This window comes from Lissotriton helveticus, chromosome 5_1 (genome assembly GCF_964261635.1).
Source record: "Lissotriton helveticus chromosome 5_1, aLisHel1.1, whole genome shotgun sequence".
NCBI classification, from domain to species: Eukaryota; Metazoa; Chordata; class Amphibia; order Caudata; family Salamandridae; genus Lissotriton; species Lissotriton helveticus.
In genome coordinates, this window is record NC_136065.1 from 380,164,888 (window position 1) to 380,186,218 (window position 21,331).

Sequence of the window (21,331 nt, forward strand, 5' to 3'; positions counted from 1 at the left end):
TATTATTGATTTATGTATTCAGGCAAAACTAACTAACTGCTGTACCGATGATGATCCTGTATTTTGAAGTGATTGAAAAGTCATTGACATCAATCACTCTAACCCGCTTGAATTTGTACATAGGGTTTATGGGGGCAGTAGTGTTCTGTTCTACAAATAAGTGACCCTAATTGTGTACATGACTGTTGGTCACTCTATGTTCCTTGCCTGTTTTCTCTGTGGTTTTAATACTTGTTTAGGATTACCCCGGTGGGGGTAGCCTCATTATTTCATTGTCATGCTATCATAAAATGCTACCTTTTGTTGCGACTGGATACATCCAGGGCATTATCTTTTTCTCCCAGAGTATTAATTCTTATCTAACAACTTAGGGACCCTTATTCCTTTAACTATATATTATCCTGGGCCCCTATTGATTCTTGGGTTTCCCGTGTGTTTGTTAATCTACAAAGCAATAGAGAGCATTCTTTCCCTTGCCAAAAGGGGTGTAAAGTGAGTGGTACTTACCATGCCATATATATGTCCAGCACCAGAAGGAAACATTCAATTAGACACCGGAGATTGTCAATGAAAAGGTGTACCCCACACCCCCAGCACGAGGGCTGGGTCCAGCAGACTTCCCATTCCTGGGGTGGGTACATATAGATTCGCAGGTTTATCTTATAGCTTGAACGATTTCCCCGGACTCCCAGAAAGGGGAAAGCAAAATATATCTCATGAAATGTAGCCTCCAAGCATAGAGCCCGACTAGGCGCCGGGCATGCCGAATGTTGCCTGGCTCCACCCAAGTTGCCTGCTACGGTCTTTCCTATTGACTGGGAGAACCTATTGGTGCATTGTCTGACCTTAGGGGTGAAGTAAACCACAGTAGACAGCAGGTTACCTGTTCGGGCACAGGCAGGAGAGGTACGTTGCAAATGGTAGACTTTTCATCCCGAGTGTTGGTCCTCTGGGAAGAATTCCTGGTCAGAGACCAAGGCAGGGCCACAATCTCTTGGCAGAAATCATTCTGCACCCTGAAATGCTCATTCCTAGCCCATCTTAACGTAATCTATCACAAAGAAACTGAAGTAAATGCATGTAATGGTTTAATTGAGCACAAAAGATGTATTCCGGTAACCAACACTACTAATAGTACTGGACTAACCACTAAACATGGGTTCTGGGACAGTGTGTTGCCTGGTGTAAAGTGTTTCAATGCATCTTCAGGGGTAAAAAGCACTATATAATTGTGTTGGACGTTGGCCCTTAGGGCAGGTTCACCCCTAGACTTTTTGCTTGAAATGGTGACCTGCAGATGGTGATTTTTGGATTCTGCGCACTTTCACTGTGTCCCAGTGGAAAGTGCGTGCGCACTCTGAGTGCATGTGCTGAGCTAGGCCTGCCCGCCCATAGGAATGCATGGGGAATGTATGTGTCCCTGGTAGTTCCTGATGCGTGGGGTGTACAGGCTTGAGTCTGGTATGTGTGAACTCGTGAGAGTGAATGCTGCGAGATGGTGTATGCAGCATGTATGTGTCTAGTAGCGAAGCGCCATTTCTAGACATGGCTGTACGTGTGCTGTGAGGGTGCTGGCGTGTGATTGGCTGGAGCTGGCTGGCATGCCAGGCTCCAGGAAGTCTGGATGGGTCTGCCCGGTGGTGAGTGGGAGATCTGCATGAGTAATGTGTGGGAGGAGTGTACCTGTGTCCTGGATGGGCTGGGTTTTCCCCCACACAATGCTGGCTCCGCCCCCCTGTGGTGTGTCTAATGACCCAAGCCCTGCCAGTGAATAGAGAGGGTGGTTGAGGTAAACAGAGTACTCAAGAACCAGCTGCGACTGGTTCCGCCCCCACTCTACACCCTTGAACAAAGGAATGCACTGTATAAAAATGGGGCTGTGTCCCCACAGATGTTGTTCTCTTCCAGGATCCTGAGGGGGCTGTTGCTGCTGTCGCTGGGCCAGAGGACCGCCACTTGGGGTGTCTCCCTGCCTGGAGACCCAGTGTGCTGGCTCTGGGCCCAGCCTTGCCCCCCTTGCCTGCCTGAAGGACTTTTGACTGGACTTGTGCTCTGTCCTTGCCCCTGGGAGCGCTTGATCCTGTTTGTAGCGCTAGGAGCGCGCTTTATGCCCTCTAGCGCTTGGAAGCGCTTTGTTTTCTGATTGTAGCGCCTGGAGCGCTGTGATTGCCCCTCTGGCGCTTGGGGGCGCTTGGCCTGCCAGATCGAGTGCCCACCTCGATTGGAGTATTTATTTGGGAAGGCCGGTGCCCACCCTACCGGCATCAAATTGGCCCGTGTGGCGATTGGGCAGCGCGGGTGCCACCCCGCTCATTTCCGCTTCATTGTGCCCGTTGTTGTGGATTCACGAGGGAGCCCACTCCTCGGATCCTGGGAAGCCGCCTGCCTGCCTAGGAAGCGGGCCGCCGCGCTGCCCGCGGCGACCCGGAAGTAGTAAAGCGGCCCGGCCAATCGCAGCGCGGCCCAGGAAAGGCCGACCGGAAGTCCCGCCTCCTCCGACGAGCCGGGGAGAGAGAAGCTGCCGGCCGGGTCCCCGAGGCTCCCGTGTGAAGAGGAGAGCCCCGGGACCAGCGGGAGAGCCCCGCCGTCGCTGGAGAGCCCAGTGCGAACCCGGTGAGTGCAGGTGCCTGCAGAGGAGGGGGGGAGCGTCGGGACACATTGCCGGTGTCCGCCCCGCCCCCTCTCTGGAGCGCGACCTCGCGCCTGTAGTCAGCAAGAGCCAGAGAGGCTCTGGGGGCATTTTCTATTGGCGAGCCTTGCGAGGCTCGATTGCCAGCCCCGCGTCCCGAGCCTAAGAGAGGCTCCAACGAGAGAGAGCACCTCAGCGCTCCTGTTGAGTCACGAGGGGCCCCGGGGGCACCAGTTGAGTTAGAGCCCAGCGAGGCTCTTGGCAAACTTCATCCCTTTGGGTCCCCAGAGAGGGGGACCCCGCAGCCCAGCGAGGCTGCACCTTTTTGTTGCTGGAGCCCTGAGAGGCTCAGCAGCCCCCCCCTTACTTGTGTAAGAGAGCCTGAGAGAGGCTCACCAGTGCCACAGTGGTGGTTCTTCGAGCCCAGAGAGGCTCCAACGTTGCCCTAACTTCCCCTGCTCCAGTTGCCCAGCACTTTGTGGGCAACTGCCACGTTTAGGCCCTGACATTGGGACACCGGGACAGTCGCAGGTGGTGACTTGTGAGTGGGGCGCAATGGTATTTTCTCTGCACCTCTGAATGTATTGATTATGCGTCATGTGCCTTTACACCTCTGAATGTATTGTGATGCATCATGTGTTTTCCTCTTTACACCTCTGAATGAATGTTATGCATTGCATCATGTGTTTTCCTCTTACACCCCTACAGGTATTGTGATACATAGGTGGTTGTTTTCTCCCTAGTACAGGTGGTGCTAGTGAGATCCTGGTTACCAGTGATTACTGGTTGTGTGCTATTTTGTGCTATATTCTATGTACTAAGTGCTATTTCTGAAAGTACTACTTCTGATTCCTGACAGTGGTCCAGGTGGCCCTGTCTTGTAAATATCCCCTTGTAAATTCTGCCCGTGCCTCTGGCACATTGTAAAGTGTGTGTTTTATCTAATGTGTTTTGGTGTAATACAAAGGCTATTTTTTATATAACCTTGTGTGGAGTTTCCTTTGTGGTGGGCCTTTGGTTGTTGTTGCTGGGGTGCGTGCGCAAATACTTAGCCTACATCGCCTCCAAGTTTAGCCTTGCTGCTCGCGCCACGTTACCTAGAGGGTGAGTAGGGGTTATCTTGGCGTGTAACTCCCTTGCCCTGACTTTGGTGTGGTGGTCTCTGACTGACTTTGGCGAAAGCCCTGGCCAGCCGGGGATCCCATTTCCAACATTGGCGGCAAGCGGTGGGATAGGGATTTGTGTTTGCCTTGTACCTTAGTAGCAGCTGGCTGCACCACAAAACTCTGCATTTTAGATGACCACATTTTAGGGGATTGTTTTTGAAATTCCATTGTTTCTTCTCCTGAAGAGTGTCATTTGATTGTGTTCAGTACATTTGTCCCCCGCCCTGCTTCCAGAGTTTGGTACCTGTGTCGCTTTTGGTCAGGTTGAGAAGTCAGGGGTGGTAGAAACTGCCTTACCGATCCGAGGGGAGGGTGTGTGTGGATGAATGGTGTGTTTTCCTGGACGCATGAGTATGAGTTCTCTTTGATAAGGAGATTGTTGAAGTTTTGGAATTGTGTCCTCTTACTTCAGATTGTTCAGTCCCCTGTGTTGCACGTGTCTGTGAGCATCTTGCCAAGATGGAGTCTGCTTTTAATGTCTGGGGTCTGTTTTTGCATGAACTGAGAGAGTTTTGCGAAGAGAGAGACATTGCAGTGAATGAGTCAGACACCCAGTCCCAACTTAGGGGTAACCTGATCCAATGGCAGAAGGATGACTGGGAGCGTGAGCACAGTGCGGAGAGGGCCCGGGTCTCACACCATGAGGGTGGTGGGTCAGAGGGGAGCCCTGAAGAGTCTGAGGAGGAGGAAGAAGATGACAGCACAGGGACGCCAGCAGAGAGTGAGGACCCCATAGATAGGGAGTCCCTTGCTGGGTCCAGTTTAGGAGGCAGCGCCTCATCCCTTTCCCTGTCCCCAGAGGAGCTGGAAGATAGGAGGAGAGAAAGGGAGCACCAGCTGGCTTTAGAGAGGCTCAGGTTGGAGCATGCCCAGGCTATGGCACAGCTGGGCATTAGAAAGCAACAGCTGGAGGTTAAGAAGCAACAGCTAGAGACCGAGAGGGTCTTAGCGCAGGAAAGGATAGAGGAGGCTGATAGGGCCTCCACCAGAGGCGAAGTAGCTCTGGAGGGTAGACTATCCCCTGCGCGCAGTGTTGAGTTTCTGGATCCCCCAGGGAGGGTTGGGTCCAGTGGTGGCAGCTATTTAAATCTCAGTCTAGAAAGTCCCAGTTCCCAGAGTATGGTTCCTGTTTCCCCAGAGGAGGAGAATAGGTTGAGGTTTAGGAACCTTAGGAAACCGTCTCATCAGTCTTGGGAAGACTTTGAGGATGACTGTTGTGAAGCCCTGTGTGATTGGGTACGGGAGCCCACGAAATGTGATTGGGACCTATTGTTCGATATGTTTCTCAGAGAGCAGTTGCTCAGTTGTTGTTCACCAGGGTTGCGCCAACACCTGTTAGGGTGTGGATTGTCTGAACCATGTGAGCTGGCAGAGGAAGCAGACCGCTGGGAAGGGACCAGAGGTTCTGTAGAGTCACTGGTGAGTGACTCCAAAAGTAGTGGGTCAGGGATCTTCCAGCCCAGCGTGGTGGAAGAGGCTCAGTGTAGCCCAGCTAGGTCCCTGGTTAGTGAGAAGGGTGTAGGGGCTGACTGCCTGGCTCAGTGGAGCAGGAGTCAGTGGGTGGCTGAGAGCCCCCAGAGGCCCGAAGCCCTGTCTCAGAACCTGGGTGGTTTCTTGAGGGAACACCAGGTTGGGGACCTAGGCTGTCCTGTTAGTCCACTTGAGGAAGATCTCCTAGTGAGTAGAGGACCTGGAGTGTCTGTAAACAGAGCTCCTGTGGTTCTAGAGTCTGGCAGTACCGCTCCGGTAGGGAGGGTACAGGAGTCCAGAGTGAGGAGTGATTGGGGGAGTTCCCCAGTGGCTGGACCAGTGGGTCAGGGACTACCCAGTTGGGCTAGGTTCCCGTGTAGTGACCATGGTGACACCACTTCTGTTCTGGGGGATCTTCGCGCACTGTCAGGTGGACAGGGAGCGGGAGATCTGCGCCAGACAGACAGTCACACGACACATGGGCCATGTGTTAGCCTCAGGGGGATTGCGTGTGAATCCCCAGAAGTCCTGGAGTGCCAGGCAATTGTTCCACCGAAGGTTCTAGACCAGAGGTTGGGAGGCCAGGTTCCGGATCAGCCTGACCTGAAGGGTAGGACGACTGTAACCAGTGTCCTGACCGGTTCTTCTTCCAGAGGAACTTCTCCAGGTGGGAGAGGGCAGACCTCTGGAAGGGGGTGCAGAGGGTGGGAGAGCCCACCTCTGACCCCGGTGCAACCTGAGTGGATAAGCCCTGGGTTGGAATGGCGTTCTAGGGGTACCCCTCGCAGAGGGAGGAGGAACCCTAGAAGAAGAGGTAAGGGGAGGAGAGCCTTCCCTGAGACTCCTGGTCCGCCTGAGGTTGTAGGCCTTAGGCTGGAGAACCAGTGGCAGTCTAGTCCTGTCTTGCAGACAGGAAGAGTGGAGAATGGCTCCTATGTGCCAGGGGTTACTACCCCCCGCTCTGCGAATTGGCATGGACCAGTGGCACCTGGGTGGCCCAGGGCCTGGTCCTGGCCGCGGACAACTTGGGAGTACCAGTGGGGTAGCCCAGTTGGTCCAGACAGTGTGTTTAGAGGGAATCCCATGGGTTCACCGTGGCGTAGAACAGGAGGGTGTCCCTGCAGTTGCGGGCCGGCGTCCGTGTTCTATCGCCCCAAGCAGGGAAGTCCATCACGGTGGTGATTGGTCTCCCCTGCGTTTTGGCTGGAAGGGGGTTATGTTGGACTTTGGCCCTTAGGGCAGGTTCACCCCTAGACTTTTTGCTTGAAATGGTGACCTGCAGATGGTGATTTTTGGATTCTGCGCACTTTCACTGTGTCCCAGTGGAAAGTGCGTGCGCACTCTGAGTGCATGTGCTGAGCTAGGCCTGCCCGCCCATAGGAATGCATGGGGAATGTATGTGTCCCTGGTAGTTCCTGATGCGTGGGGTGTACAGGCTTGAGTCTGGTATGTGTGAACTCGTGAGAGTGAATGCTGCGAGATGGTGTATGCAGCATGTATGTGTCTAGTAGCGAAGCGCCATTTCTAGACATGGCTGTACGTGTGCTGTGAGGGTGCTGGCGTGTGATTGGCTGGAGCTGGCTGGCATGCCAGGCTCCAGGAAGTCTGGATGGGTCTGCCCGGTGGTGAGTGGGAGATCTGCATGAGTAATGTGTGGGAGGAGTGTACCTGTGTCCTGGATGGGCTGGGTTTTCCCCCACACAATGCTGGCTCCGCCCCCCTGTGGTGTGTCTAATGACCCAAGCCCTGCCAGTGAATAGAGAGGGTGGTTGAGGTAAACAGAGTACTCAAGAACCAGCTGCGACTGGTTCCGCCCCCACTCTACACCCTTGAACAAAGGAATGCACTGTATAAAAATGGGGCTGTGTCCCCACAGATGTTGTTCTCTTCCAGGATCCTGAGGGGGCTGTTGCTGCTGTCGCTGGGCCAGAGGACCGCCACTTGGGGTGTCTCCCTGCCTGGAGACCCAGTGTGCTGGCTCTGGGCCCAGCCTTGCCCCCCCTTGCCTGCCTGAAGGACTTTTGACTGGACTTGTGCTCTGTCCTTGCCCCTGGGAGCGCTTGATCCTGTTTGTAGCGCCTGGAGCGCTGTGATTGCCCCTCTGGCGCTTGGGGGCGCTTGGCCTGCCAGATCGAGTGCCCACCTCGATTGGAGTATTTATTTGGGAAGGCCGGTGCCCACCCTACCGGCATCAAATTGGCCCGTGTGGCGATTGGGCAGCGCGGGTGCCACCCCGCTCATTTCCGCTTCATTGTGCCCGTTGTTGTGGATTCACGAGGGAGCCCACTCCTCGGATCCTGGGAAGCCGCCTGCCTGCCTAGGAAGCGGGCCGCCGCGCTGCCCGCGGCGACCCGGAAGTAGTAAAGCGGCCCGGCCAATCGCAGCGCGGCCCAGGAAAGGCCGACCGGAAGTCCCGCCTCCTCCGACGAGCCGGGGAGAGAGAAGCTGCCGGCCGGGTCCCCGAGGCTCCCGTGTGAAGAGGAGAGCCCCGGGACCAGCGGGAGAGCCCCGCCGTCGCTGGAGAGCCCAGTGCGAACCCGGTGAGTGCAGGTGCCTGCAGAGGAGGGGGGGAGCGTCGGGACACATTGCCGGTGTCCGCCCCGCCCCCTCTCTGGAGCGCGACCTCGCGCCTGTAGTCAGCAAGAGCCAGAGAGGCTCTGGGGGCATTTTCTATTGGCGAGCCTTGCGAGGCTCGATTGCCAGCCCCGCGTCCCGAGCCTAAGAGAGGCTCCAACGAGAGAGAGCACCTCAGCGCTCCTGTTGAGTCACGAGGGGCCCCGGGGGCACCAGTTGAGTTAGAGCCCAGCGAGGCTCTTGGCAAACTTCATCCCTTTGGGTCCCCAGAGAGGGGGACCCCGCAGCCCAGCGAGGCTGCACCTTTTTGTTGCTGGAGCCCTGAGAGGCTCAGCAGCCCCCCCCTTACTTGTGTAAGAGAGCCTGAGAGAGGCTCACCAGTGCCACAGTGGTGGTTCTTCGAGCCCAGAGAGGCTCCAACGTTGCCCTAACTTCCCCTGCTCCAGTTGCCCAGCACTTTGTGGGCAACTGCCACGTTTAGGCCCTGACATTGGGACACCGGGACAGTCGCAGGTGGTGACTTGTGAGTGGGGCGCAATGGTATTTTCTCTGCACCTCTGAATGTATTGATTATGCGTCATGTGCCTTTACACCTCTGAATGTATTGTGATGCATCATGTGTTTTCCTCTTTACACCTCTGAATGAATGTTATGCATTGCATCATGTGTTTTCCTCTTACACCCCTACAGGTATTGTGATACATAGGTGGTTGTTTTCTCCCTAGTACAGGTGGTGCTAGTGAGATCCTGGTTACCAGTGATTACTGGTTGTGTGCTATTTTGTGCTATATTCTATGTACTAAGTGCTATTTCTGAAAGTACTACTTCTGATTCCTGACAGTGGTCCAGGTGGCCCTGTCTTGTAAATATCCCCTTGTAAATTCTGCCCGTGCCTCTGGCACATTGTAAAGTGTGTGTTTTATCTAATGTGTTTTGGTGTAATACAAAGGCTATTTTTTATATAACCTTGTGTGGAGTTTCCTTTGTGGTGGGCCTTTGGTTGTTGTTGCTGGGGTGCGTGCGCAAATACTTAGCCTACATCGCCTCCAAGTTTAGCCTTGCTGCTCGCGCCACGTTACCTAGAGGGTGAGTAGGGGTTATCTTGGCGTGTAACTCCCTTGCCCTGACTTTGGTGTGGTGGTCTCTGACTGACTTTGGCGAAAGCCCTGGCCAGCCGGGGATCCCATTTCCAACAAATTGCAATTGAAATTACAATCTTCCACCCATTGAAGGAGAGATGGTGAAGGTGGGGAAACCTTCTCTCCTCTAGGCTATTGGCATTCCTCCCTGTATCTCTTGTCCTTCCTAACTAACTATCACTTTCAGTGATCCAAAAAGGCAGATTTGTGAATGGGTGGGGAAGACGGGGAATGGGAGGACTCACATGCTTCTCCTTGTCATCAGTTGCCCAAGAAAGAGGGAGGGGAGTACAAGACTATAACTAATCTGAGATGGACCCTCCCCCAAGTCCATTCACAATTCAGTCATGCCTCCTTCGTCATGGCACATTTGGCAATTTAGGGGTCACCGTTGAGTCCTTTCTGTCACTTACCTATTACTGTTTCCCTAATGCAATGAACATGCCAAAGCAATAACACTCCTTAACCACCAAATTTATGTAAACCCAGTCACAAATCCTTGTCCTCATGTATTCTGTGCCTGCAGTTTGAATGATCTACTTATTTTCAGAATTTGATGGTTAAAAAGATATTTTTAAATATCTCACATTTCTATGCTGTTAAAATCCTGATTTTGCTCCACTAGCTCTCTTGAGAGAGAGGGTCTTGAAAGGGAAACACAAAACCAGGATGGATCAAGGATGAGGCAGGGCTGTACTATGCCCCAGGAATTGGACTTTAGGCTGCAACTCCTTCCTCTTCCACTCAGACATGTTAACCGTACAGCCCTTTGTAAAAATAGATACATTTGGCCAACAAGTAATGAGATGCTGTAGGGTTAGACCTTACCGTAAATGAACAATAAAGAAAAGTAAAAGAAACACAATTATGTTGAAATATGTTGAATAGATCCGAATTGAGCTTTGCTGTCAAAGGAATCAAAGGTGACAAACCAATGCCTGAGGTTAGAGAGATTAGAGAGGAGAGTTTAGATACTAAGCAGAGGAAAAAAGAAATTGTTAGGAAGAGACTGAAAGGCTGAGAAATTAGAGAATGAGTGATGAGAGAATGAGAGATTGATAACATGAGCAAGTAGAGATGAGAGGTGAGAGATTGAAAGGTTGAGATATCAGAGACTATAGATGAGAAATTAGACAATAGATGTTGAGAGGATAAGACACCAAGAGGATGGGAGATTAGAGATGAAGGATTGAGAGATACGTGATGAAGGATGACAAATTGAGATGAAAAGATAATGAGACGTTAGAGAGGCTAGATCAGAAATTAAGAATTTGAGTTGATAGATTGAGAACATGAAAGATTTGAGATGAAGGGTGAAAGGCTGTGAGGTTGAGAGTTAGAGGGGATGAGAGATTAAAGGTGAGAGTATTACAGAATTACAGAATTAGAGAAATTGAGAGGATAAGAAACTTGGGATACGAGATGTGAGATTGATTGCATGGGAGAGTACCGATCACAGAGAAAATATGTGGGACAATAAGGTGATATATTTAGGGGCTATGCAATTACAGATGAGATGAGATATGGAGAGCCGGAGACAATTAAAGGATGGGAAATTAGAGTTGAAAGATTGAGGGAATTAGATATTGAAAGAATGAGAGACTGGCAGGATGAGCGGTTGATAGGATGAGAGATTGATAGGATTCAATTCAATTCATTAGTTTTTATTCGATAATTTACAGTCATAAAAAACACAGAACATACATAAAAGTGTCAATAAAAGATTGGCACCAAAAAAAGACAGACAATTCATACAAAATTCATACAAAATTTGATACCAAACATTATCGAATCCTAGCTAGAAATATAAAGATAAAATCATATATAAAATTCTATACTGAGTCCGTCCGCCACCATAGAGTAGGAGGGAACCTCCGGATGGCCTACGGAGTTCCCTCCTGTGCAATTAGGATGTGACCGCCACCCTGGCGGTCACATCCTCTATTTTTACCATTGCGGCGGGTGGGGCTTCAAGCTGTATCCGCCGCAATGGTAAAAATGCATACATTGCATTTGTATGCAGAAAGCGGCAGGCACCGTGCAGTGCCTGCCGATTACTGCATACAAATGCAGGGGGGTACCATAGGTACCCCCCATGTGCACCCCCCACCCTCCCTTCACCCAGGAGGCCCGCAACGGGCCCCCGCAGTGAAGTTACACATGCTTTTCCACGGCGGAAAGCCCGCCGCGGAAAAGCATTGTCCACAGCCCATCCTAATATGGCTGACGGTGTCTGAGAGACACCGTCACCATATTAGAGCTTTTCCGCCGCGGTTGTAAGCCAACCGCGGCGGAAAAGCTGCGGACGGAAATCAGGACCCACCAGCCATCCTAATGTGGCGGTGGGTCTTTGGTGGGTCCGCAGAGGATTTTCCGCATCCTCCGGGCCGGCGGTGGCTTCCGCCGGCCCGGAGGATGCGGAAAATCCTCCATCGTAATAGGCCCCTAAATCTGGCTCCTCAACAGCCATCAGTTTTTTCTTCCTCAATACCCATGCCCAGCTCAAAAATGTTGCAATAGCAATGACTATATCTGAACGGGTATTCGTTACCAGTATACGCAAAGCTGTCATACAGGATCTCGTACCAAGGTTTGCACACAGTGGCTTAGGACACCTACGACCAGGACCCTGGTTAACTGGACACACAAACAGCAGATGAGTTATTGTCTCTTCCATAGTGTAGCAAAATGGGCAATTAGTCATCAGAGCCTTATCCCATTTAGCTACAAACGATCTTAATGGGAGGGTACCAACACGGAATTGATGATATAGTCTCCTATCTCTAATTTTTGTGATCAAAATCCAACATGGTTCTGCTTTTGTTAGAAACTTGTGGTCATAGAAGATACCTGTAAGCGACGTACTGCTCACCTTTGACAGGGTCTTCTTGGTTATCATATCCCAGTAAAGCTCTTTATAGTCATTTTTACTAGGGAATGTATTCCCTGCTGGGTCAAACCACAGCTAGCTGAGGCCCATTTCAAAGAAGGTATACTTGATCTTCTGGAGCCATTTAATTTTGGAAGCCAAGTCTGCATTCCTAACATGCAACATAGCGTTAGCATAGTGTGCCAGTTCTGCGGTAGTCCACAATCTCCTCCAGTAGACTAAGGGTCTGAAACCTGCAACCTCATCAATGGAGGTACAACCTAAGTCTAGAAGCAAGGGCTTAATTGGAGTTGATTGAGGGAGGGCAGTCAGGGATCTTAAAAACTCGTTTTGCGCTTGGACTAAGGGTGATAGGTTTTCAAACCCCCAAAGTTCAGCCCCATAAATATTAGAAGATCTGATTTTCCCATTATAAATTGCTACAGCGGTCCCTATAGGTTTAGTATGAGACAACCTATGTTCCTTTAATAGGGCCCCCGCTAGCTGGTTGTGCCTAAGGACTAGAAGGTCAAGTTGGGGCATCCAATTCATCTTCCTACCCATAGTTACCCCTGAGTAGGTAAAAGTATCGGTTTACTCTAGGGGTACATTATCCATAGCTACCCTGCCTTTAACAGATTTATGTCTATGCAATACCATATACTTAGTTTTGTCGACATTCACTGCCAACTCGTGGTCATTGAAAAAACTGTGAATTTGGTCAAGGGCTTGTTGCAGACCAGGCTGGGGTTTTGATAAAATTAGCGTGTCTTCCTCAAACATTAACAGTGGAACCCTTGTTCCGGCAATGGATGGAGCGTCTGTTGGGTATTTTATTTATTTATTTATTTTAAAGGTTTTATATAGCGCTGGCTAGACCCGGAGGTATCAGAGCGCTTTACATGAGCATCAGATCATAGTTACAGGTTACATCGTTACAAAGGTTACACAGTAATTAGAGCATGGCAACATAGTTACTTGTAAGGTTCAGATAAACAATATGCACATATACGTAAGAGGAAAAGCAAGCAAGGGGAAAGATGCAGGGGAGGGGGAAGGAGCTGGGGAAGTAAACAGGTAATGAAGGCGGGAATGAGGAGGGGAGGGTGAAGGACACCGCATGGAAAGAGGAGAGGAAGGGCGATTGGGACACAAACCGGTAGACGAGTCAAAGCAACGTCCAAAGTCCAGTAAGCTGTGATCCAAGGGGAAGTGGTATCACTTCCCTATCTCAGTTGTGGGAGGCTTCCTTTACGCAATGGACTCTCTCAGAGGGGTCTCTGAGACTCCAAGGCCTACACTCTGGATCCTTCCCCAAAAAGGGGAGAGGGAGTGCTTTGGCAAGGGGTGCCCTAACATACCTCAGCTGTGAGTGGCTCCCTTGGCGCAGTGGACTCGCTCAGCGGGTTCGCTGAGACTCCAGAGTATAAATATTGGATCTTTCCCCAACAAGGGGAGAAGGAGTGCTTAGTCAAAGGGCACAAAAGACAAGGGGCTAGGTAGGCTAGCAAGAAAGGAGAGAGAATTCAGGGGAGAGGGGATAGGAGCTAGGAGGTAGACAAAGAGAGAAAGAGTACTAAAAGGGAACAAATTAGATTAATGAGATATTATATAGCGCTGGCTAGACCCGAAGGAATCAGAGAGCTTTATATGAGGAACAAGAATGTTGCAATTTACATCAGTTAAAAGTTACATAAGTATCAAGAAAGCATTTAAAGAACATAGGGGACAAGGTGAATGGAGCAATGAAGGGTAAGGGGATAGGGTAAAGGGGTAAGAGGGAGAGAGGACGTAGAGACGAGGGGAAAATCTGCCCAAGGTCCGGCTGGGTAGGTGACAGCAGGGGGGGGGGGGGAGTTCACAACCCGTCTCCTCTTTAGCTATATGGTAGCTCCACCGGGCATCAGCCAAATAGTTAGGTCTCCACAGTCTGGGGTAAGTTACGCAGGCTCCAAGTCCTGATGTGTAGGCAGGTTAGGGGATAGGTTCAAGGTCTGGTCAATGTCCAATTGTTGTCCCAGGGAAGTAAAAACATGTAGGGGACCACTAAGGAAGCCATCCTTGGGGTCAGGCAGGGGACTGTTCTTTACACTGGTACACTAGTCGCCATCCTAAGGTCAGGTATCTGGCAGTTAAAGAAAATAAAGAACACAACGTGGTAGGAGGGTCTGAAGGGGAAAATAGTTTAATGACCTAAGTGCCCCCTATCCCCTAATCTAATTCGCAAAAAACACAAAGGAGGTGCTACTGGTCTAGACAGGCTAGAGTGTCTGCTTTCACATGAAAGGTGTGTGTATAAACTAGTGAGTGTGAAGAAGAAAACCCATCAGCCCACCAAATACTACTATCGTTGGTAAATTAACTATTTACCAACGGATAGTAGTATTTGTTGAAAAACTATTTACACTCTGTTTTTAACCTTGGCATCATGGTGACCGTCTTAATAAAATTTATCCTTAGGCACCATGATAGTCAATTTTAAATATCACTCTTTATTAGCACATATTCTTTGAGCACTGCAACTTTTCATTACCCACAGCTCATAACACAACTACTGCTTGGCTTTCCATCACTGGTGGATCCGATACTAGAGTTCCCTCACGATACTTGCTAGTGAGGAACCTAGTGGATACCAGTCTGTATTCAAAAATCCCAGATGATGAAGTTCCGCCAATAGGTGGGCTGATGGGTTTTCTTCTTCACACTCACTAGTTTATACACACACCTTTCATGTGAAAGCAGTTAAAGTCAACATCCAGGACAGGGTCCGCCAGAGAATAACAAATCCAGCGTGCACACACCATCACAGACACATACATGCACAAGCACACACAAATGTGAGCAAACATTCTTATATGCGCACTGACGCACACACACAAGCCCATAGACAGAAAATATCCAAGAAATACAAAAACACCCAAATACATGCACACGCAAACAGCATCACATGCACAGACACGTACAAGCAACACAAATGCGCTCACACTCTCAAATACGCATATACCCACACACACACGCACATATACAGAAACAATCCAAAACACAAGCACACATACAATCACATGCTCCAGAACAAAAATACCCAAGGGCGTACACACAAATACATGCACACACACACACCATCACACACACAGACATGCACAAGCACACACAAATGTGCGCACACACTCTCATACGTGAACAGAGGGCGCATACAAGCAAGCATACAGAAACATCCGCACGCACAAGCACACAGACAATCCCATGCTCTAATACAAAAACACTCAAATACAGGCACACACCATCACACACACAGATTTAAGCACACAAACAGAAACATCTACACACACAAACACAAGCACACATAGAATCACATGCTCTAATACAAAAACACCCAAATACATGTCACACCATCAAACGCACAGACAAGCACACACAAATGAGAACATAGTCTTTCAAACACGCAGAGGCACACACACACACGTGCGTCTACACACACACCCTCATACACGCGCACACAAAAGCACTCCCATTACACATTTCTCCAGGACTGCTGGACCGCAACACCTCTCCACTTGGGCCGTTCCCAGCAGGGTATCACCGTCGCAGGCCTCTCAGTTCTTCCTGCTCTCACGGCCGCTGGGAAGCCCTGGAGCCCCCTCAGTCAACACTCCGAAAGAGCTCAGTTGCGCAAGGCATCCCTGTGGCCTACCTTCACCTCCACTGCTGTGCTGCCATCTTGTGAAGGGGGATAATCTTTCTTGCAACTTTGTTGTGGGTGTGAATGGGAGCAGTCAATACCATTGCAAGATGGCAGACTCTTTAGCTTAGTAAGCTTCTGCTTAGGTGCTGGAAGTCCTGTTTCCCTTTTTAGTTTCCTGCTTGAAACCTTCTTCTTCACTCAGGAGGGATTGGTCAGTCCTCTAAGTTTTTTTAGTTTGCAGGGAGGGCTTAACTATAGGTTGTGGGAGCACAAAGTGGTTTCAAAATGACCTCCTTGAATGTAGTCCGGATAAAAGATTTCCAGAGTGTGCTGGAAGTTCCAAGTGAAAAACCGAGTCCTCAAAATGATCATCAAATATTGGTGTGTGAGCAGTTGACCTGGCCCAGAGGAGCTAAACAATCGAAATCGTTAGTAGGGTCTCTACCATATTACGGTCAGGCAGGGATACGTGTTGACAAAGTGTCACCACCAGTGTCTGGATCCTCTCTCATCTTAAGGTCAGGTGCGGTAATCCGACTTATAAAATATTGATCCGTGTTGCTCTGGGATTCTCTCCCGTCTCCTAGCCTGCCGTGGGGGCTGCTGGAAACCCCAGCTGCCCTCTTACTCACCGCCTCTGGGCCCCTACGGTGCGTCACAAAGAACCGCCGGTGTTTCCCTCACCGCCAGAACCGTTTTCTAGAGGATATCCTGCTGCGTTTTCAGTTTCTGTTTGTTAAGGCTCTCCCCGGTCCCACTGAGGGCACATTGCGCCTCCAGTCACTGCTGATTCTTTCCGGGCCACACCAGAGGCAGGCCGCAGCTCTCTGTCACCACTGGGGCTGTCTGCTGTGACCTTCGCCGTGCATTGCCAATCACCTAATAACGGGTGGCCGCCATTTTGTTATCGGCAGCCTCGGTCCCGGTCTCCTGTTTCCGTCTCCCGCATCGCAAAAACCCCTCTGGTGCCGGATTTTGAGAGGATCGTTGGGCGCCGCTCACCCTCCGACACCTGCCTGCTGTGTCTGTTGTCTAAATCGGCGCTGGGAAGCGGACGACTTGCTGGCCCGATCGCGGAGCCTCAGCACCGCACGTCCAGAGGGTAGGAGCAAGGACACACCCTTGATGCACACCTTTATTAACTGGGAAAGCATCAGTCAATTCGCCCTGCTGCCCCCCTCTTACTTTAGCATAATTTGTCTCATGCAACTTAATAATAAAAGCAAGGATTTGTAAGGGCATCCCAGCCTCCTTTAGTGAATCCCACAGCTTAGAGCGAGGTACTAAGTCAAATGCTGATTTTAAATCAACAAATGCTGCATATAAAGTTCCCCCTGCTAGTATTACTGTGGACCAATGAATCATCGTAAATCGAAATACTTGATCAATTGTGTTTACATGGGGTCGAAAACCTGGTTGATTGGTAGATAAAACATTCTGCTCTATAATCCACTTATTAACTCTGCTAGTACAAGTCTCGCAGTTATTTTCTGTAAGGTATCAATTAGGCTTATCGGCCTATAATTACTGGGACAGGCGCGGTCTCCCTTTTTATATATGGGGACAATTTTGGCCCCTCGCCAGGTGTCTGGTATTATTACACCTTTAGCAATAGCATTTACGATGATAAAAATGTATTCAATCCAGATTTTCCTATCCTGTTTGTAAATATCAGCTGGGATGCAATCTGGACCTAGAGCCCTCCCAGCAGGCACCCTGTCTAAAACTCTATCTATCTCACTTTTAGTGAAGAGAAGAATTGCCTCTGCCTTAACCTCTGGATACTTAGTACCAATACTAAGTGGGGAATCAAATTGACCTTGAAAATGCTGGACCCAAAGTTCAGGTGAGACATTATTGTCTGGTGTTGTTCCGGTCATATGACTGCCCCATTTGACCAATTCCCAAAACATGGTCCAGTTCTTCCCATCAGTGGCATTAGTTAGGCTTGCCCATTTATCCTCGTCATATTCTTTCTTAGCCTTAATTTGTACCCTGTTATAGTTTACCTTTGCTTCTTTAACCTGTTGGGGAACTCTCCCAGCTTTATTGCCTTGGAGAGGTTTCGAAATGTGGTACCACAGGCTTCGATGTACCACTTGGACCCTTTTATAGGGCGAGGTGTAAACGGTTTCTTCGTTTTTGTAAACAGGGACTTCAGATTTAAGAAGTGGCCCTCATGAATCTTCAGAATATCTGAAAAAATATTACCATTAGCATCTAGGGAACTCATCAAAGCAAGGGTCTCTTCCGTAGAGGATCTGATCTGCTTTTGTAGGCCATCGTCCACCAAAACCACTTCCCATTTTAGCCGTCGACAGTCTTGAGACATGATCACCTCTCCTATCTTAGATACAGTGTTCACATTTGGACGGCCTATGCCAGTCCTTGTTAGGGTCAGTAGTAGGGTATCGTGATCACTTTCTGGTCTACGGTAAACCACCATATCCTCAAGTCTGGTCCAACGTTCAAGACTTATAAATATGTAGTCAATCCTGCTATTTCTGATCCCATTGGAAAATATGAAGCAGCCCTCTGAGTCTGAGAGAGTTCTCCCATTAGTAGCTCTAATCCCACGCCCTAGTGATAAACTTTTCAGTTGGAGCACCGTCTCAGTCCACTTATTAATTGGTTTCAATGAGAGTGGAGGCACCCCCCAATTCTGATCCTCATCCATAGTGAGACTACAATCGTCTATGCCGAATGGCTCAAAGGTGCAGTTGAAATCGCCTACAATAACAAAGACACATGAGCCGTCCAAGCCATCGATAAATGTGTCTAATTGGGCAGTGGCTGGTGAAGCTTTCCCACCCGGTAACCCATGTGCATAAACATTGATTAATATAAAATTGATAGGATTCATGATTGAGAGAGGTTAGAAATGAGAGATTTGAGATGTCAAAATAGACATGTGAGAGTGAAAGGATGAGAGGTAAGAAATGAGAGATGAAAGATTGTTAGGATGAGTGATTGAGAGAAAGGGAGTTTGAGAGGATGTGAGATTATAGCTAAAATTAGACACTTAGAGAGTGAGAGGATTGGGCATTGAGAGATTGATAGAATGACAGACTCAAAATGTTGCCTTTTTAATTCACTTAATTTCAGGAATTAAGTGCGGGCCTGATATCACCAGCTAAATGTTAAAATTACTCTTCCTTTTTGTATTGAGGAACCTATAAGCTATTATTGCAGTCCACCTTACCTTTGCACTGTGACAAATAGTGATATTTTCTCTTTCTGCTTTGAATCCAATAGGCATCCCAGCTGGTTCTGAAAGCCAAGGCGCAAAGGGTGAGAAAGGAGACAAGGGCACAAAAGGCCCATCTGGAAAAAATGGGCCCTTAGGACCACCTGGGCCAGGAGGAGACAAAGGGAGCCCAGGCCCGAAAGGAGAAGTAGGCACATCTGGAAGTCACAAGCATCTGCACCAGTCAGCGTTCACTGTTGCCAGATTCACAAACGAATACCCGTCCAAGAACTCTCGAGTGCTCTTCACAAAGGTGATCAGCAACACGATGAATGACTATGACACAACCACAGGGGCTTTTACTTGCAGGATCCCTGGACTGTATTATTTTACCTACCATGCATCACAGACCGATAATCTCTGTGTAAACATCTACCTGGACAAAGTGAAGAAGGCCAACTTCTGTGAACATACGCCAAGCAAGTCTACGAGTTCTCAGGTCACTTCAGGTGGCATTCTCCTGGCTCTGGAGAAAGGCCAGCAGGTGTGGTTGGAGGTTAATGACTACAATGGTATGCGGGGCGTTAAAATGGAGGATAGTGTTTTTTCAGGGTTTCTCATTTTTCCAGATTAAATATTCTCTAGACCAAAAGGAATATCATTCATTAGTTACAAAATGGTGAGAAGGATCCTGGTTTCACATGTGATACTGTTTTTGGACTCAATCTGGGTTCTTCTTGTTGGGTGAGATACCATGCCATCGCATTGACGTGCATCTGCTTGCTTTGCCACAGAGCTTCACTCCCATTCAGGCTTAAGCGTGTGTGGAGAGGTATCATATAAGAGTCCTGATTTCACATCAAATACTCCTGCATTACCAAATGAGGGTCTTCCGCATACAGACTCTAGGAATCTGGCCACCATCACATCTCTTAGACCAGTAATGATGAGGCCCTTAAGACTTTACTCACAGAGGTTACACCCAAGAGACTTAAAAATACGCTTTCCCCAGAAATTCTAGCACTACCATCAATATAATAAAATATAATTTGCTAGAATACACAGGCTTAAATTATGTGTATGATTTTATGCCACCTGCTTCCCATGCACTCTAGTTACTTGAGGTGCTCCATCTTTTGTTTGTAATTCAAAAGTTAAAGTTATGAGTGATACAGACTAAGTTACACAATGGCATTTTGGTAATTGATGATTGACTGTAGTTAACATGGTCTCTGATGAAGTCCTAGTATAGGATGAAACACATTGGCTGGACTGGTGTATCAATGAGTATTAAGAAGACACATGAATTATCAATATAGATAATTTTCTACATATACAGATGACACCACTTTTCTTTGAATGATCCCTGGAAATAATGAATTCCACATTATTGCTTCAATATTCCTGCTGAGAGGATAGAACATACCGGACTCCATGAGGTTGTTTATACCACAAAATAAATATTAGGACTGTACTTAAGTGCCTCTTACTTGTTTTTGATGATATAAGCATTTCAGGGGGGTTGGTAGCAGTTGTACACCTGTGGGTTGATCACCATTGGTATTGATACTGGGTGTAATAAGCTGTGATATGTATTTTGTACCTTAACTACCAATAGTGCAATTCCTGTGTCTGCATCGAAACCACTAAATATGAACTCAAACCTTCCTGTTTTTACAACAGCACAACTTTAGGAATTGATCACAAGATCTTTGAAACAAGAAAAATGTATATCTGAGTAACAAATGAAAAGGAGTTAAAATATAAGACAGAATTTAAGAAAAATAAGTTTCTATTTTAGAATATTCATATAATTATGTTGCTGTGTAGGCTTAATGTTTGATATGTGTCTTAGATTCTAGACATGATCGCTCTAGCAATAAAACTTACTGAATTTACATTTCCAATATGGCTGTCTTTTCAGGGTCCTTTTTGAGCCTTGGAGCTTCCACTCAGTATTTGTTTGGAAACTTAATAAAGATATAATCTGCTGGTAGATTGTTGTTCTTTTTTAATGAAAGGAAGTCCCATTTTTATGAACGTAGTGCTGTTTCTTCCCTCCTTTTTGGGCTCTTTCTGTGATGGGTCACAGAAGTCTTTCACTTGAGCGGCAAAGCTTTGACAATGGCTTCTTAAGGATTTTTTTGATCAACTAATTTTCAAGCGGTGTCAATCTTTTTAAAACAGCGGAGTATCCTCTTTACTTTTTTTCAAATGACAGATGCTTCACATGTGACGAGAAGAGTGCTTTATGAAGTGAAGTACGCTAGGTTGAACCCCCTGGCAAGACAAACTGCTTGGATCCCCACATTCTGGAGTACTCAGTGGTTTGATCAATATGTTACCTGACAACAGTCTCCAAGTGACATCAGTGAAAATCATGCTCATTACAACATATCTCACTTGTCAGGAAATAAAATTAATTAGTTATACAACATTTGATGAAAAGGAAACCTTTTTAACTTAAAACTAAATTGGTACTATAATCAGGAAACAATACATTCTTAATTTTGGTAAATGCATGAAATATCATAATATCTAATCTTTGGAGATGGAAACAAAGATTACAAAATATTGTCATATTTTGACTATCAAGTACATACATAATCTTCCAG

General features: G+C 48.2%; 1 protein-coding gene across 1 annotated transcript in view; it reads left to right on the plus strand.

The window, feature by feature from the left end:
* Window positions 1-19,484, plus strand: part of LOC144752476 (uncharacterized) — a 79,810-nt gene extending 60,326 nt beyond the window's left edge. Inside the window, exon 7 of the mRNA XM_078640398.1 lies at window positions 18,785-19,484. Within this exon, the coding sequence (XP_078496524.1) occupies window positions 18,785-19,350 (566 nt within the window). The 3' untranslated portion in view covers window positions 19,351-19,484. The remainder of the gene's footprint in view (window positions 1-18,784) is intronic.
* The last annotated feature ends 1,847 nt before the right edge of the window (window positions 19,485-21,331 follow it).